Genomic DNA, 18484 nt, shown 5'->3' on the forward strand with positions numbered 1-18484 from the left:
TTTCAGGGGTACGGGTTTCCTGGCGGGGGGCTGGGGGGTCCCGGCGGGCAGGGTCGCCTCAGCGAAGGCTTTCTGCAGTCCCAGGAGGATGCGGCGGCGATGGCCGGGCAGCACTACGCCCAGGCGGGTGAGCGCCTCGTCCGTCAGCGCCCGGCAGTCCCACACCGTCCGCAGCTCGCTCTGCTGGAAGCTCTCCACGTACTGGTCGAGGTGGAGGGCCGCCAGCCAGGCGGCCACCGGCAGAGACCCCCCCTCCTCCATGGCGGGGGTCCGGCCGCAGAGACCTCGTGCCGCTCAGTGCATCTCCTGCGCCCGGCGAGGCTCAGGACAGCATCGGGACCTGGGGATGGAGGGAAGCAGGGATGAGCTCGGGGTCGGGATCAGGCCCGGACTACGCGCTGGCGGAAGCCCGGGGTGCCAAAACGCCTATTGCCCACTTAACCAGCGTGGTTTTCGGGGGGGGCTCCTCGCCTCCGACCACCCGGTGTCCCCAGCGGGATCGGGCACCCGGATGCCGGCACCTCCCCAGAACTGAGGGGGCTGCAGGGAACCGGGAACGCCGGAGGGTCCCGGTTTAGGCGTCTAAATGTAGATGCCATCCCTGCCGAGGCTCGCCGGATGACGGCACCGTGCGGCCCCGGCGCGGTCCCCGGCGCCGCGTCACGCCACGCGTGGGGGGCGATGCGTGGGCTGGGGGACGGGGCAGGGTGTGGGGTCCCACGCTGGCCGTGAAGGCCCTGCAGCCGGACCCCAGAGCAAGAAGGAGCCGGGCAGAAGCCGCCGAGACGCAGCGGTGACGGTGCCGAGGGGCGGCGGGATGTCCCGGGCGCCCGGTGGGGCTGACACCCAATTCCGGGTGGGTGTCCCCCGGGGCTCCGACCCTGCGCAGGAGGGCCTGCGGTCTCCCCGGAGGATGCTCAGGCAATTCGGGGCGAATCGACGGGGAGCGGATGGATGGAGAGCTCCCGCAGCCCCCCCCGAGACCCCCCCGCTCCCTGCCCCCGGCCGCTACGGGGGGGACACGGACAGACGGACGGGTCCGGCAGGCTGCACCTCACCGACGCCGGACAAAACCTTTGCATGAGGTGCTGAGAGGAGCCCCCCAGCCCCGTCCAACCCCCGGGTCCCAAAATGTTGTCTCCCAAAGCCCCGAGAGAGCAAGCGGAAGCTCGCGCTGGCTTGCAGCCTCCCCGCTCCTCGGTCGGTCTTAAATCTGGTTTGGGGGCGAGCTCGCGGCTTTAGGAGAGGGGCCAGATCCTGAGCTCTGTGTGCAAACACGGCCTTCGCCGCCCGCCATCCCCAGCCGGGGCGGTGGCAGGGTGCTGCTGCCGGAGACCCCGACCCGAAGCCCACCCCACCCCGGCTCCCAGCACGGCATCGCTCCCGGCTCGCGGCCTGCCCCAGGGCCGCGGCTGTCCTCGGCAGCCCGGTGCGTCGCTCCGGCAGGGCACCCTGGGGTGCACCCGCCTGGCAAAACACCCCGAGAGATTGGGTGGAAGGGGGACGCGGGGACTCGCTCAGCATCCCAGGTCCTGCCGGACCCCGGGCGGGTGGCAGAGCACCCGTGCCACACCGTAGCCGCCGGCGGGGCCGCGTCCCGTTATCTCGCCGAGCAGCGGGGACGGGATACCCTGCCCTTTCCGCCCACCGGTGGGCACAGCCCCTGGCAGCCCCGCGGTCCAGGCAGGGACAGGAGCTGTGGCAGGAGGCAGACCCCGGCCGTGCCGGCACACGGGCTGCACTCCTCGTGGCACCGACGGTGACCCTGGCACACGTCTTGTTTTGGGTTTGCCGGAGGCTTTTTTAGACCTGCTAAACAGGAGCCAGAGGATTTCCTGGTGCTGTAAATAGGCCGGTCATGAAATCTGCCCGTCAGAGTCACGTTTGCTCTGACTCAGGCAGCTCCGACCCCTCCGGCTGGCGCTTGCGGTTTCGGCAGCGGGGACTTGTCGAGCGGAAACCGCTCCTGCCTAACGCGGGCAAAGCGTGCGGCAGGGCAAGGCTCATCTTCTTCCCAAGGCTCGTCCTCCTCTTCCCGGCACTGACCGGGCACAGCCGAGCCTGCCGGACCCCCGTGGTGGTCTGAGGTCCGGGCTGGCAGCGGGGGTCACCCGCTGGCCCCCACGCCTCCAGACACGGGCATCCTGGCATTGCTGCAGGGGTCTGGCCACGGTGCCCCTTCCCCGGCACAGCTTGGCCGTGCGTCCGTCTCCGGCCGAGGAAGGAGCAACGGGGATCCCGGGGCCGGCTGCGCCCCACGGCTCCTTGCTGGCTGCACCAGAGAAACCAGCAGCACCCAGGACCTTCCTGCTGGTGCCGGCAAAGCCAACCAGCAGCACAAAAATCCCTGAAGCAGCATAAAACAGGAGGGGCCGCGCACACGCAGACCGGCCCTTTCCCTCTGCCACCTCCACAGCTTAAAAAAAAAAAAACCAAACAAAACCCTTTACTCTTAAAAATAGACAAGTGACGGCGCTGGGTGACATGGCTGTCACAGGACGCCGGGTGCTGCCTGCGCAGGCAGGCTCGTCCCCTGGCCGGTCGCTGCCTGCGACGCGCTTCTTGCGGCGGAGCAGAAGGAAACGCGGTGGCACCGGCAAGGGGGTCCCACACGTGTCCCCTCCCAGCGGGAGCCAAGGAGTCACCGCGAGCGTCACCCATTGCCACGGGTGACGGCAGCCCCTGCTCCGTGCCGGGGCCATGGAAGCTGTGGCGGGACAGACCCACCTCTGGCAGCCAGGAATTTGGGGTGGCAGGGGGTGGGCACGCACCCATGAGCCCCCCCCCGGGTGCAGCCTTGCCGGGAGGAGGAGAACGTGCAGCGGTGGCTCCGGTGTTGTCGCCGGTTCTGCTTTTGCACCGAGCGGGAAGCGGATGGGTTTGTGCCGCGCTGCCGGCACGGGCCACCTCTCCCCGTCCCCCCGCGACGAGCCCTGTGCCGCTGCGAGGGGAGAGCTGCACCCACCGGACGCTCACCTCGGCTCGCTGCCGGCACCGCCCCGGCACCACGCACGTGCCAGCGGAGCGCCGGGATGGCCGCGGGGCCTCGCTGCTGCTCGCCGGGGACAGGGACCGGGGACAAAGCTCCGCCGAGGGACCTGCCGGGTCCCTGGCACGTGGGGCTGGCAGCTCACCGTCACACTCCGTCCCCTCGCCCTCGCCGAGTAAATCATTCATCAGGACCCTGCTGGGTTCCCTCCTCTGGTCATGAATCATTTAACCTCTGCCCAAAAAGAGACGAGGAAATTCCACAAACAAAATCAACCCGGAGAGCCACCGTCACCCAGCCGGCTGCCGGGGAGCGGGGGGTCACCCCAGCCCCGGCCCCCGCCGCCCCTTTCGGCTCTCAAACCCTGGCCGTGCTTACCCACCGCATTCCTCCGCGGGATTAGGCAACTCGGCCAAGGCTGTTTTGTAAGAGACTTAAAGGCTGTAAGAGCAGCGTGACGAGGGGCAGGCAGGGGCTCCCGGGACCGGGGCAGGGATGGGCAGCTGCCTGCAAAGCCGGAGGACGAGCCGGGACGCCGAAACACGCCACGGGCTTGCAGCAGCCGGGGCCAGACCCCGCCAGCCCCGTCCCAAGCCCACGCTGCCCTCGGTCTCCCCGTGCTGGAGGACCTGGGGGTGACCGGGGACGGTCCCCATCGTCCCCGTAGTGCGGACCGAGGGGCTCAGCCATCCCCTCTGCTCTCAAACAGGGGTGCTGGCTGCTTTCCCGGCAGGATCCGGCAGCCGCCCCCTCCTCACCGGCCCCGCTCGGATGTCGCCAACTTCTCAGCGGGGTTTGGATGCTCTTTGTCCCTGGCCACCTGCACGCGAGCCCCGGGGAGGGCCGAGCACCGCGCCGGGCTCCTGGGGCTCAGCCTCCACCCGGGGCACCGGGGACCCTGTCCCCATCCGCCCCCAGCCCTGCGCCAGCGTCCCCAGCCTCGGGGGACACCCTGCGCCCAGGGGCCCTTTCCGAAGCGGAGTTAAGCAAGAAAACAGCCGTGCCCTCCGCTTCGCAGCCACCCCACCCGGGTTCGCAGCCCACCCCGAAGCCTCGCCCTGGCTTTGCTTGCCGGCGCTGCCGGATGGTGCACCGGCCACCGAGCAGCACCACCAGCATGCAGAAGTGGTTCTGGCACGCACCGCCAAAAACCAACCGCTCCAGTTAAGGCTCCTCCGGCACCGTGCACCGCAGCTTCCCCCCCGTGAGGGTCTGCTCCAGGGTTACCCACCCCCAGGTGCCGCAGGCAGGAGCCCCCGAGCCCCCCGTGCCGCGGGGATGTGCCCATCCTTCTCCCACGGCATCCCGCGGTGGGGCCGCGGGTTTCCCGTCCTACGAACCGGAGACAAATGGCTACGGGCAGCAGGAGCGTGCACGGCGAGAACGAGGGCCAGGCTCATCAGGTTAACGAGCTGGGTGTGCGATGGGAAGGGTGGTGGGCTCTGATCCGCAGTGGCAGGCGAGCACGCCGTCCTCACCGGCTCTGGCAAAGCCCCGACCACCGCAGAGGCGACCGCACGCAGCCCCCTGCGCCCTGGCAGCCCTGCGGCACCCGGCTAAATCATCATTACCCCTAACGAGGCAGTGGGGAGTCAAGTGGTTTGACCAGGACCGGTCGGTGCGTCAGTGGCAGAGCTGCACTGAGCAGCTCCGGTGACAGCCGGGCTTGCGGCAGCACCGTCCCCAGGCACCAGCAGCCAAATTGCGGCCGCCCCACGGCTCTTCCCTGCCCGTCCCTTCGAGGGCACCCGGGCAGGACGGAGGAAAACAGGCGCAGGAGCCGGTCAGGCGTGCATCGCCCGTTTGCCCACTCCAATTCCCATCCCGATTCCTCCTCCAGCGCCGGCAACCCGGCAGGCAGGGCAGGCAAACCCTGCCTACACCCCAGCCTTCCCCTTCCTCGGGCCTTCAGGCTCGTTAATCAAGGAGAAGTAATTAAAGCAGGCGAAGGACGGTACCTTGGCTCAGCTGTGGGAGGTGGATGGGGCGAGGCGGCTGGCGTGCCCGCAGCCCACACCCGGCTCCTGGCCGGCGCGACGATGGCCTGCGGAGGGGTCTCTGCCTGCCCGAGGACTTCCTCAAACGCCGCCTCGGCGATCGGGAACTTGCCGAAAAGCCGAGACGGACGTTACGAGCCCCACGCGCGGGGGGGACGTGTTGCAATAACCGCCGCTCGCTCACAGCTCGCTGCAAGAGAGCCCCGGCAAAACCCGCGGTATCTTGGCACGGCAGAGAAGCGCCAACTGCAGCCGCCGTGGGAGAGGAAGAAGCCAGACCCCAGTGCCGGACGAGCCCCGGCTGATGGCGGGACGGGGCAGGGCCTTCAGCAAGAGAGGAAGGAAGAAACGGGGAGGGTGGTCCCCGGAAAGCCGCATGGCGTTGCACTGCTCCCCGGCACTGCGGCGGGGACCGGGGCACCGAGGACGGGGTGTCCTGGGGCCGGCAGGACAAGCCGAGCCCCGGCCGCTGGTGCGGAAGGGACAAGCGGCCGGGTGGCTGCCGCGTCCCCGCCACCCCGGGACCCCCGTGGAACCCCCCGGGAGGGCAGTGAGCCCTCGCCCACGGGGGTGCCGGCGGGCACCGGGGACACGGAGCCAGGTCGTGGGGAGACCTGTGGGAACGGGGACGGCCATCAGTGGGAAGGGGGTTACCCGCTGCCGCGCTCCCGGCTGCGCTGGGCAACCGGCCTGGCACCAAGGTTGCCCAAATTAAGAAGGGAGCCTCAGCCGCCCAGCACTGGGCCGATGTCCCCAACGTCCCTGCGGGACCCGGGGGACAGACCCAGCCGGGCAGGGGACCCCAGGACCGACTTGCCTGGGGCTGCCGCAGCCACCGCCGCTCTCGGCCGGGAATCGAAAGCACCGCATCCTCGCACCCAAAACTCGCCGACGCGAATCCTCGGCGAGCAGAAAATGCCCAAAAGCAGAAGCAGGGTCCTGGGATCGCACCGAGCCTCGGCTCCCGGCAGCACCGCACCCCACAGACCTCCCACCGAAACTGCTCCGGCGCTTCACCTCGGCACAGTCCCATCAGTTCAGCAGCTGCAAAGGTCTCACTTTGGGAAGACGAAGCCGTTTCATTTTCAAGATCTCACAGTGGAGCACAGGCCAGTAAATACAACATGCAAATCATATTCAAACACCCCAGGCCCCAGGCAGCATTCAGAAATCAAGTTAAATCTTGCAAAGTCATCAAAATCGAGGGGTGGAAAAGGTTCTTCAGAGCCTCTTCCTGCTGCCAGCGATTCAAATCTCAAAGTGCTTCATATTTAAGCAGCCGGGACAGTACCCCAGCCTCGCTGCAGGCTGCTGGGCTTGCTTCCGAGCTCCTACACGCCCTGCCTTCCTCCCAGGGTGCCGCCGGCTGCCAAGCTCCCTGCGGTGGGAACTGCCCGAAGGCAGCTGTGCATGGAGATTTGGGGGGTGCATGGAGATTCGGGGGGTGCATGGTGGATCGGGGGGTGCATGGCGGTGCAAGGTGTGCATGGAGACCCGGGGGGTGCATGGAGATTCGGAGTGTGCATGGTGGTGAGGGCTGTGCGTGGAGATTCGGGGTGTGCGTGGAGATTCGGGGTGTGCACGGCGGATTGGGGTGTGCATGGAGATTCGTGGTGTGCGTGGTGGATCGGGCGGTGCGTGGCAGTGCAAGGTGCGCGTGGAGATTTGGGGTGTGCATGGAGATTTGGGGTGTGCATGGAGATTCGTGGTGTGCGTGGTGGATCGGGCGGTGCGTGGCGATGCAAGGTGCGCGTGGAGATTCGGGGTGCGCGTGGAGATTCGGGGTGTGCAGGGCGGTGCAAGGTGTGCGTGGCCTATCCGGGTGCGCGTCGTTGCTCAGGGGTGCCTGGCAGTTTGGGGTGAGCACGGCCGGCCGGGGCGCGCACAGCCGATGGGGCCGTGCACGGTAGCGTGGGGAGAGCCCGGCAGCTCGGGGTGCGGACGCCCGGTGCCCTGGCGCAGCGCGGCAGCTGGGCCGTGCTGGAGGGAAGCGGCAGCACCGGGAGGAGAGGGCAGCGGGAGAGGAAGCCGTGAGCCAGGACGTCGTCACCCGTCGTCACCCATTGTCACCCATTGCCAGCCTCCGTCCTGCCGCGGGCAGCGGGACGGGGCAGCTCCTGGGGCTCTTCCCCCTGCTCCGACGCGCGGCGGGAGGAAAGCGATGAGGAGAGCGATGAGGAGGGCAGCGGGGGGCAGGGAAACGGGGGCTTCCTCCTTTCCCCAAGGTCCCGCCGATGTTTCCCTTCTCCCCCTGGAAGTAAAACCCGGGAAGGTGAAGTGTGCCCTGGGCTGCCGCACGAACGAGGGCAGCCGAGCTCCCGGCATCCCCTCCCAGCGCATCGCCGCCGGCCTGGCAAAGCTAGCCAGAAAAAGGGCCAAATCCAGCAGAAAGAGGGGCAAATCCAGCAAAAGAAGGGCCAAATCCAGCAAAGAGAGGGGCAAATCCAGCAAAAGAAGGGGCAAATCCAGCAAAAAGAGGGGCAAATCCAGCAAAAAGAGGGGCAAATCCATCCGGCAACGGCTGTCCCTGCCCTGCTGAGCCCCCACCGGGATGCTCTCAGCTCTTGACACACTTTCTGGAAGCCGACTGCAAAATGGATCCGCACCCCACATGCACAGCCCCCCCCCAGCAGCCCCGCCGGGCACGGGGCTGTCCCCCACCTCCCGGGGTCCGGCGATGCCGCGGGGGGACCGTGCCGAAACACCGCGGCAGGCTGAGGATGCCATGGCCGAGCACGTCACCTCCTTCCTCCGCGGGGAATCGTCCGTGGCACCCGCACGTGGCACCGAAACCGGGTCGGTCCCTGTTTCGCCTTCCCGTAAGTGGGAAGTGAAAGTGTCTCGGTGAAGGGCTTGACCGCTCCGGCTGCGGCCAGGGGGGCCCTGTGCCGGCCCAGCTGCCCTCCTGCCTCCTCCTCTTCCTCGGGGTGCTCACCCCCAGAGCCACCCAAAAAACGCTGCCTGGAAAGAGCCGGCTCAGCGGGGTGCAGCAGCACCCCGACCCCACGTACAGACACCGTGCCGCGGCCGCCCCCCGCCACCACGGCACCGCCCGGCAGCCCTTCGGCAAGGACGGGCCAAGCCGCGGCGCACGGATGCTACCGGCAGGGAGGAAGGGACCGGGTACCCCCAATGGCGTGCACTGGCTCCCCTATTTGCAAAAGCCTTTCTGCACAGCAGCCCCCCCATTACCTGCAGATTTGGGGTGTCCGAGCACCGCCCCGGCCTCAATCTGCGTGCCGCGAACCAGGGCGGCATCGCCTGCCTGCTCCGCCGGGCTGGCGGCGTGGGCAGGAGGAGGAGGAGGAAGGTCATGGCAGGGTGGGGGGGGGCCATGGCGTTGCTTTCTAACCTGCCCCAGCTGGGCGGGAAGCCCCGAAATATTTTTAGCCTATTTTTTTTCCCCTCGAGCGTGACGTTCACGCCGTGCCGCAGGCAGCGAAACAGGCAGGGAGCGAGGCGATGACCCCCTGCCAGATTCCACCTGCCGCTGCCGAGGTTCCGGGCTCTGCCTGGGAAGGATTTAACGGGCCACATCCATCTGCAAAACTTCCCCCAGCGCTAACACCCCAACGGCCGCGGGGTCCCCGCCGCAGGACGCTCGCCGGAGCCACCCGAAGCCCCCGGCACGCGGTGACGGTGCCCGCAACCCTCCCAAGCCGCTGGAACGGGACTCGATTTGCTGGGGGGGGGCAGATGCGAGGCACGGGGTGGTAAAAATACACGGCACGCGCCGTATCCCGCCCGGATTTGGGATGGGGCCGGCTGCGCCCGAGGAGAAGAGCTGCGAGATGCCGGCACAGGGGAGCGTCGCTGCCTGCCTCCCCCCAGACCCCCCCAAAATGCCGAGGGCAGTGGGTTTTCTAGGTGCTGGCAGCAAACGACCTGCTTTTGGGGGGGGGACAGGGGACGTGGGGCGCGGAGGGATGCAAAAATCCCACATTGCTCTAAATAAGCCCATCCCCGATGTCCCGGCTGCTTCCTACACCGGCTCAGCCCCGGTAGCCGCTGCCGCGGACAGGATGAGCACCCCCGGAAAACAACCGGCCGCTCTCGGGGGGCCTTTCCCTGGCACAGACGTGTCCCTCCTCCCGACGCGGATCCCGGCACCCCAGGGCACCCCGGCACGGCCACCCACCCCCGGCACCCGGGGTCTGCCCCGGGCTGCCAGCCCACGCCTTCAAAGGCTGGGATTTTTTTTTTTTAGGGGTGAACATCGCAAATTAAAACCGCAGCCTCCGCAGCGGTGCCCAAGCCCTGCAGACCCCCCCACCGGAGCGAGGGACCCCCCCTGCGCAGGCACAGCCCCCGGCCCCGCACCCCCGAGCATCGTCCCGACGGCCCCGGGGACGCGGCGGCAGCGGCAAGGCCGCGCAAGGAACCAGCTCGCCGTTACCGGAGGACGAAGCGGCGAGCGTTGTGGTCCCAGCCACGCTGCACCGGCAGCCTGTGCCGGAGCGATTCTTCAGGCCGTGCCAGACATACCGGGATGCGGTGAGGAGGAAGAGGGAGGCGAGAGAAACGCGCCGGCGGCATTACCCAGCGTTTGGGTGCTGTCGGCGGCAATGGGCGCTGCACGGGCGCTGCTGGCAGGGATCCTGGCAGCCCTGGCAGAGCCGCAGCTGCCGGCGTCGTTTGGCTGTGAATTGGGACGCGCCGAGTCGGTTCTCAAACAGAAAACAAAGCTGCCAGCCGGGCCCTCGGGGTCCCGCTCTCCTGGGCTTCACCCCTCTGTCACCGGCCCGCAGCCGGCCCCGGTTCCACCACCGCATCCCCGGGCACCGGGAGCCCCGGCGAGCACGGGGACGTGGCCATTGCTGCACCTCGGCTCCCCACGGTGGCCCGGGGACGGGGGCTGTCGGCACAGCGGGGGCCCCGAGAGACTGGGGGTGAGCTGGGGTATACTGGAATTGAGCTGGGGTCTGCTGAGGGGGAGCTGGGGCATACTGGGATTGAGCTGGGACATACTGGAATTGAGCTGGGTTATACTGGGATTGAGCTGGGGTATACTGGGGCTGAGCTGGGGCATACAGGAATTGAGCTGGGGTGTACTGGGATTGAGCTGGGTTATACTGGGGTTGAGCTGGGGTATACTGGGACTGAGCTGGGGTTGAGCTGCGTTATACTGGGGGTGAGCTGGGGTCTGCTGAGGGGGAGCTGGGGCATACTGGGATTGAGCTGGGGTGTACTGGGATTGAGCTGGGTTATACTGGGGTTGAGCTGGGGTATACTGGGACTGAGCTGGGGTTGAGATGGGTTATACTGGGGGTGAGCTGGGGTCTGCTGAGGGGAGCTGGGGCACACTGGGATTGAGCTGGGACATACTGGAATTGAGCTGGGTTATACTGGGATTGAGCTGGGGTATACTGGGGCTGAGCTGGGGCATACAGGAATTGAGCTGGGGTGTACTGGGATTGAGCTGGGTTATACTGGGGTTGAGCTGGGGTATACTGGGACTGAGCTGGGGTTGAGCTGGATTATACTGGGGGTGAGCTGCGATCTGCTGAGGGGGAGCTGGGGCACACTGGGATTGAGCTGGGGCATACTGGAATTGAGCTGGGTTATACTGGGATTGAGCTGGGGTATACTGGGGCTGAGCTGGGGCATACAGGAACTGAGCTGGGGTGTACTGGGATTGAGCTGGGTTATACTGGGATTGAGCTGGGTTATACTGGGGTTGAGCTGGGGTATACTGGGACTGAGCTGGGGTTGAGATGGGTTATACTGGGGTTGAGCTGGGGTATACTGGGACTGAGCTGGAATTGAGCTGGGTTATACTGGGGTGAGCTGGGGTATACTGGGGTGAGCTGGATTATACTGGGGTTGAGCTGGGGTATACTGGGGGAGCTGGATTATACTGGGGTGAGCTGGATTATACTGGGGTTGAGCTGGGGTATACTGGGGTTGAGCTGGGGTATACTGGGGTGAGCTGGATTATACTGGGGGTGAGCTGGGGCATACTGGGGGTGAGCTGGGGTGTACTGGGATTGAGCTGGGGCATACTGGGGTTGAGCTGGGGTATACTGGCACTGAGCTGGGGTTGAGATGGGTTATACTGGGGGTGAGCTGGGATCTGCTGAGGGGGAGCTGGGGTGTACTGGAATCGAGCTGGGTTATACTGGGGTGAGCTGGGGTATACTGGGGTGAGCTGGGGTATACTGGGGTTGAGCTGGGGTATACTGGGGTGAGATGGGGTATACTGGGGGTGAGCTGGATTATACTGGGGTTGAGCTGGGGTATACTGGGGTTGAGCTGGGGTATACTGGGGTGAGCTGGGTTATACTGGGGGTGAGCTGGGGCATACTGGGGGTGAGCTGGGGCACGCTGGGTTAATCTGGGATGTGCTGGGGGTGCGGGTGCATCCAGCCGGGGGGGGGGGGCACAGCCCTGTCCTAGCTGAGCAATTTTGGAGCGTGGGTGCCACCTGCCCCCCGCCCCCCCGGCGCCCACCGTCCCCGGTGTCCCCGCAGCACCGCGGGCCAGGCAGCCGCCTGCCGCAGGACACACATAACCCCCCCGCCCCCGGGGCAAGACCCCACAGCCGGGGAGGTGGTGGGTGCCCCCCCCCCAGCACCCCCAGCCCCCCGGGCGTCGCCCACCCCAGTTCAGAGAGCGAAGCGCGGTGGGAGAGCACCCAGTACCTCGGCCGCCGCGGCGCTCCCCGGGGTGGGGACGGGCAGGGACCCCCCCGGCCGAGCGCGGCGGCCGCGCTGCCAGGCCAGGGCTTGTTCCCGCCCGGAGGTTTGGCCGCCTCATGGGAACGGGAGCCGAGGGGAAAACCGGAGGGACTTTCCCAAAAAAAAAAAAAAAATAGAATAAAAGGGTTGGTTTTGTGGGTGGGTTTGGTTTTTTGTTGGTTCCCCCCCCACCCAGTTCCCAAGGCCTGGGCGAGGGGGAAAAAATGAAGCGGGATGGTTTGGGGGAGACGGGGGGGGAGACGCGAGGTTCCTGCGGCCGCCCCGCATCGCTCCCACGCCGGGGGCTGCGAGCTGGCCCCCGCCGAGGCACTCGGGCTGGCCGGACAATGCTCCTTTCATGGCGCAGAGCGGCTTGGGGACGGGGACGCGCTGGCTGGCTGCTGCCCGGGGAGGGGGGGACGCGGTCCCCGCGTCTCGGCCCCTCGCCCACGCGAGGCCGTGCCCCGTGCGAGGAGGGGGCCGGGCGCAGCGGCAGCCGCCGGCCGACGCACCGGGCTCGGCCCCGCGTTGAGGGGATGGTGCTCTGCGGGGGTTCGGCCTGCGGGGCCAGTGTCCGGCTCCCCCCAAAAAGCACCTCTGCTGCCTGCATCCCCCCGCTCTCGGCATCCCCGCTCCCAGAGCCGTCGCATCCCCGGTCCCAAGGCCATCGCATCCCCCCCCTTTCGGCATCCCCGCTCCCCAAAGCCATTGCATCCCCCCATTCTTGGCATCCCCGCTCCCAGAGCCATCGCGTCCCCCCTTTCAGCATCCCCGCTCCCAGAGCTGTCGTGTGCCCCCCCTTTCAGCATCCCTGCTCCCAGAGCCATCGTGTCCCCCGCTTTCGGCATCCCCGCTCCCAGAGCCGTCGTGTGCCCCCTTTCAGCATCCCTGCTCCCAAAGCCATCGCACACCCCCTTTCAGCATCCCCGCTCCCCAAAGCCATTTCATCCCCCATTCTTGGCATCCCGCTCCCAGAGCCATCGCGTCCCCGGTCCCAAAGCCATCACATCCCCCCCTTTTGGCATCCCCGCTCCCCAAAGCCATTGCATCCCCCCATTCTTGGCATCCCCGCTCCCAGAGCCATCGCATCCCCAATCCCCAAAGCCATCACATCCCCCCCTTCCGGCATCCCTGCTCCCCAAAGCCATCGCGTCCCCCCCTTCCGGCATCCCCGCTCCCCAAAGCCATCGCGTCCCCCCGCTTTCAGCATCCCCGCTCCCCAGGCGCTCGGAGCCATCGCTGCGGGATCCCCCGCCAAAGCCTTTGGCAGAAGACGAGGGTGCGGTGGCCTTATCCGGGTCACGGCGTTGCATACACCGCAGGGCACCCTGAGGCCCCGGGGGGGACCGGCAGCAACGCTGGAGGGTCACCCCGGCGAAGCCGAAGCCTCGCAGACCTTCCCGGCAGCGTTTCGGGGCTCGCTAATGTCCTCGCGAGCCAGCCGTGGGACCGAAACTACAACAGCATCGCAAGAAACCCCCCGGCGCAGCCCTCCCGTACCCGGCAGATCCATATCCGCCACCTGCGCCGCCCATCGCCCGCAGCCTACCTGAGCCCCCGGCTCTGCCCGAAGCCCCCCGGCACGCAGCTCCTCCGGCACCCGGCCACGCTCCGGAGCACCCTCCGCTCCCCTACGGAGCCATTTCTTCTCCCGGTCCCCCCAACACCGAGTCTCTGGCAGCACCTCCAACAGCCAAAAGGCCCAAAACCCCCCCTGCGAGGGGCTTCGCCCCCACGATCTGCCCCCCGGCACCGGAGCCGCCGGCGGCACGTCCCTGGTTTTGCTCCGTTATTCCCCGCGCGGGGCTGGAGCGGCGGCCGGCTGCTTTTTTTAATTGGGTCCTATTTTTAATGCCGGTTGGGGATGGGTGCCGGGGCGGACGCGGAGGATGCCGCAGATGGAAATCAACGGGCGAAACACGGAAGCCAGTCGCCGGTGCCCAGCCCGGTGCCAGTCCCACGTGCGGCAGCGACACGGGGTCACGCCTGGCACTGGGGTGCACCGGCTGCACGCCGGGAACGTCACATCGGCCGGCCCCAAGCCGGACTCCGGCACACGCGTCCATCCGGCGAGACCCCGCCGGCGTGCAGGGAGGGCTCGGGGGTCTGCCAAGGGGTGGGGTGCCCGGAGCACCGGGGGGGTCAGAAGTGGGGGGGCTGCACCGGCCCTAACCGCGTTCGCCCGGGGCTGCACCCCATGAGGAGTGGGGGGGTCCCAGGGCTGAGAATCCCCCAGGATGGAGCATCCCCCCCCTCGGGCACCCCAACACCTCGCAGCCCCCAAACCCCTCCCTGCACCCCAAAAAACACCCTCGCCGTGGCGGAGCTGAGCTTCGCAGCCCACACCGGTGCCCCCCCCCCCCCCCCCCCCCCCCCTTGCTCCGGCCGCTGCCCAAACTTTGCGGAGAAGCAGCAAGGGGGGGGTGGCAGGGCCGGTGAGGGCCCCCCCAGGACAGCGAGGGGCCACCACCACCGTGTCCTCCCCCCGGCTCCCCCGAGCACCCCCAAACTGACCTGGCCGAGCAACTGTGGGCTTCGCTGGCAGCTCCGGGCTGGGGGGGCTGGGGGGGGGGGAAAACCCTTCCCAGAATTAAATAAATAAATTTAATTTATTCTATTTAATAATATTATTTTAAATATTGATTTAAAAGATTTAAATTAATTTTAATTTAATTTAAAATTCATTTTAATTAAATTTAAAATTTTGTTAGCTTTTAAATAATTTTAAATAATTTTTAATAAATTTTTAATTTTAATTCAATTAAAAAATTAATTTTTAATTTTTAAATTAACTTTTGCAAAGCCTGGCACCGGCCGCCTGCCCGCTGAGGGTCTCCCCAGGCACCCCACCACCCTCATCCTCCTCGCCATCACATCCCCCACGCTCCGTGCATCCCACCGCCCCGGCTGGGGCCCACAGCTCCGGGGGTGGGGCGGGGGGGTCCCGGCAACCCAGGAGGGTCCCCTGCTTAGGGGACGCTGCTTTTAGGTTTCCCGGCGAATATCAGCAGCCCCGGGAAGGAGGATGAAGGAGGACGAAGGAGGACGAAGGCCTCGGGAACGCCGCATCTTCCATCGCACGCTGGAGAATCCCCCCGCGGAGACGGATGGGGGCATCGATGGCCGCGTCCCCAGCAGCCCCTGGACCCCCAAATAACGCCCCCCATCGCCCCCCGAGCCCAGAACACAGGGACTCCTCTCCCAGGGGTGTTGGGGGGGGGGGGGGTGCCCCAGTTGGGGTGTTCGACAGGCAGTACTGGTGTTACTGGTCTGGCTGGGGCTGGGGCGAGCAGCCTTGTCCCTCGTTAGCACCCAGCGCTAATTGGGTTTAGGGGTTGGGGCCACCCTCTGGTGGCATCGCCACCCCCGAGAGCCCCCCCCGGGGCCAAAGCCTCCTCCGGGAGATCAGCGTGGGGGACCCCAAGGGTGAGCGGCACCCAGCAGCACCCACCGTGACCGGGGACCCCCAGGGCCCCCCCTGCCCGAGCCCACCACGGAGCCGGGGACAGGGAGGGCTCCCAGGGGCCCGAGGCAGGACAGAGATGCCGAGCCCCCCCCCTGCGCCGGATTTATTTGTTTTATTCCTAAATAATCCACTCTGGTACAAGGTACAAAATCGCCCTCCTCCCCTCGCCACCCCCAGCAAAGGAGGGGGGGCAGGAGCACGGCCGAGGAACAGCTCCCAAATCCCGATTCAAGGCCTCTAATTCTAGCATAGAAAGTGGTCAGACCCCGAGCTGGGGTCCCTCACCTGCAAAAGGGGGGGGGCAGGAGCCCCCAGAGACCCCCAGCACGCCTGGAGGTGCCAGCAGCCCCCCAAGTCCCCCCAACGTGCCTGGAAGGTGCCGGGAGCCCCCAAGACCCCCAGCACATCTGGAGATCTCTGAGATGCTGGGAAGCCCCAGAGACCCCCCCAAGAATATATGGAGGTGCCAGGAGCCCCCCAGGTCCCCCCAACATGCCTGGAGGTGCCAGGAGCCCCCCCAAGTCCCCCCCAGATGCCAGGAGGTGCCAGGAGCCCCCAAAACCCCCAGCACATCTGGAAATATCTGAGATGCTGGGAGCCCCCAGAGAGACACCCCCCAGAATATATGGGGGTGCCAGGAGCCCCCAACTCCCCCAGCGTGCCTGGAGGTGCCGGGAGCCCCCCTAAGTCCTCCCAACATGCAAGGAAGTGCCGGGAGCCCCAAACCCCCCAGGACACATGGAGCTGCTGGGAGCCCCCAAGTCCCCAAGATGCCTGGAGGTACCAGGAGTCCCCCAAATTCCCCCAAGATGCCAGGAGGTGCCAGGACCCCCAAAACCCCCAGCACATCTGGAGGTGCCAGGAGCCCCTCAAACCCCCCCACTTTGTGCCTGGAGGTGCTGTAAGACTCCCAAAGACCACCCCCCCCCAACATGCCTGGAGGTGCAGGGAGCCCCCAAGCCCCCTTCGCATGCTTGGACAAGCCAGGAGCCCCCAAGCCCCCCCCCCCCGCATGCCTGGAGGTGCCGCAGACCCCCAAGCCCCCCAGCCCTGGGGGGGGGGCCCGCTGGGGGCGGGGGTCCGGCAGCTCTGTTAGACCCTAACAGAGAGACGGGGCCGAGGGACAGGGGGGCAGAGGGGGAGCGCGGGGGGGCGGGGGGTGCCCCCCCTTTCCTCTGCCCCCCGCCCCGGGGCGAGAGCTGAAGGGCACTTGGGGTTCGCCAGCCCACGTGGGGACAACGTCAGGGTCCCGCGGTGGCTGCGAAGGGACCGGCTGCACCCCCCCCGGCTTCCCACCCCAGGGAAGGGGGGGCGCAGCCCCTGGCTGGGGGGAGCCCAGCACGGCCCCGCTGTCCCCGGGCAGGGGGACGGCAGCGGGGGGTCCCCCCCCGAGCCAGAAGCGTGGGTGCACGGGCACGTGCGAGAGAGAGAGAGACACGAACCGCAGGGGAAGCGGGGGGGGACGGACACACAGGGACAAAAAGACCCCCCGGGGGGGCTCGGGGGGCTCAGTTGACGCTGTCCTCGTCGCTGGCCTCGCCGCGGTCGTCTTTGGTCTCGGCCAAGGAGCTCTCGTCGATGTTCTCCAGGGAGTCGGCGTGCTGCAGGGAGAGCTCGGAGAGCGGCAGGGCGGGCAGCCGGCTCTGCTCGGGGAAGAGCCAGGGCTTGAAGTGCGGGTTGTGCTTCAGCTTCCACGCCGGGTACTTGAGGCAAGCCTTGTACATCTTCTTCATCGCCTGGGACGAAGGCTGGGTTGGAGCTCAGCCGGGCAGGGGGACCCCCTCGCCCACCCCGGCGCGGCCGACTCACCTTGGGGGCCAGGAACTGCGAGGATTTGTTCACCACCCATTTTGGCAAGGAACCTGCCGAGACAAGAGGAGCCGGGCTGGGACCGGCACCCCCGGCACCGTCACCCTCCTCGGGGACGCCCCGTCTGGAGAGGGGACGGGGCGAGCCGGGAGCAGGGAAGGAGGGGTTCACCCCAAAGCGCTACCTCAGCTTCTCGCCGAGTTCAAAAAAAAAAAAAAAAGGCAATTTCGGCACGTTGGCCGCCTCTTCTACCCCAAAAAAGACACCTTCCAAGAGAACGGGCCCAAAATGTTTCCTCCTGGCATCGCTCTGGCTCTGGCTCCGGCCGCATCCCGGCTGCCTCCCTGCCCGTCTCCGCGCCCACCCACCCCTCCGGGCTCCGGCGAACCCCCAGCCCCATTTATTAACCACGGCCGATCCGTTACGTTACGACGGACCCCTAACGGGGCGCTGTCCCCGTCCCCGGGGGACGCGAGGGCAGGACTGGGGCGGGCTGAGCCCCCCCGGGGCGCAGGAGCGGGGGTGTCCCCCCCCTTACCTTTGGGGTCCACCTGTGCCAGGTAGGTGATGGTGCAGCTCGTGGCTCCCGTCCCCTCGATCAGGTAGCCCGTCTGGATGGAGACAGCTCGCACCATGTCCTTCCGAGGGGGGTAATTCTGCAAGGGGGGGGGACAGGGGACGGACAGGGGCAGGATGGGGCGCAGGCAAGCACTGGCTGCAGGCGGGGCTGCCCTGACCCCCCCCAAAGCCCCCCGACACCTCCAGCCCTGCCCGGCCACGGGGCAAACCCAGCCCCACGGCGGCGGGGGCGGCACCCCCGTTGCTCCCCCCCCCGGGGACTCACCGGGTGCTTGACGGAGTAGTTCATGATGATGTAGTCGGTGCCCATGGGCAGCCAGGAGCGCAGCGTGATGACGTCCCGGTTCTTCAGGGGCTTGGGGCACTTCCCTGGGGACAGCAGCGGTGGGGGAGCACGGTGAGATACCCCCCCCCAGCACGGGCATCCCCCCCGGGGCCCAAGCCCGCTCCCCAAATCCCTCCTGAACCCCTCCCAGCCATGCCCGGGCACCCCGGCGCCCACCAAACCCACGGATGCTGAACCCACGGATGCTGCCACGACAGCCCCAGGGTACCACAACAGCTCCCCCCCCCCCGGGACCCCCCCAGCCCCTTCCTCACAGGCGTAGTAGCCCACGTCGGAGTTGACGGTCAGCTTCCCGATGTCGAAGGTCTCGATGACGTTGGTGTCCCACTTTTTCCGATACTCGATGTCATGCAGCACGTCGTAGAGCGTCTCCGCCGGCACGTCCTTGCACTCCATCCTGCACTGCAAGGGGTGGGCGGGTGAGAAACCGCCCCGGGGCGGGAGGGCGGCGGCGGGGACCCCTGGGTGGGGGTCTCCTCTCAGGCTCCCCAAAACCCAAAGCAAACCCCCCCGCCCCCAGAGGAGCCGAATCGCAACCAGCAGCTCAGCCCAGTTTGGCCCAGTTTGCCACCCTGCAGCCGGCTACACCCCGAGCTGAGCCCCCCAGATGTGGGGGGACCT

At 67.1% G+C, this 18484-nt stretch overlaps 1 protein-coding gene across 1 annotated transcript; it reads right to left on the reverse strand.

Moving 5' to 3' along the window:
• Window positions 1–16076: 16076 nt before the first annotated feature.
• On the reverse strand, window positions 16077–18265 carry STARD10 (StAR related lipid transfer domain containing 10; the record flags this gene model as incomplete). The annotated part of the gene is given in 5 exon segments (XM_072851006.1): window positions 16077–16865; window positions 16939–16991; window positions 17477–17594; window positions 17783–17886; window positions 18118–18265. Coding segments are annotated over 5 exon segments (651 nt in total), but the record flags the coding sequence as incomplete, so codon positions are not given.
• Window positions 18266–18484: the final 219 nt, after the last annotated feature.

This window comes from Ciconia boyciana, chromosome 1 (genome assembly GCF_034638445.1).
Source record: "Ciconia boyciana chromosome 1, ASM3463844v1, whole genome shotgun sequence".
In the NCBI taxonomy this organism is placed as follows: domain Eukaryota; kingdom Metazoa; phylum Chordata; class Aves; order Ciconiiformes; family Ciconiidae; genus Ciconia; species Ciconia boyciana.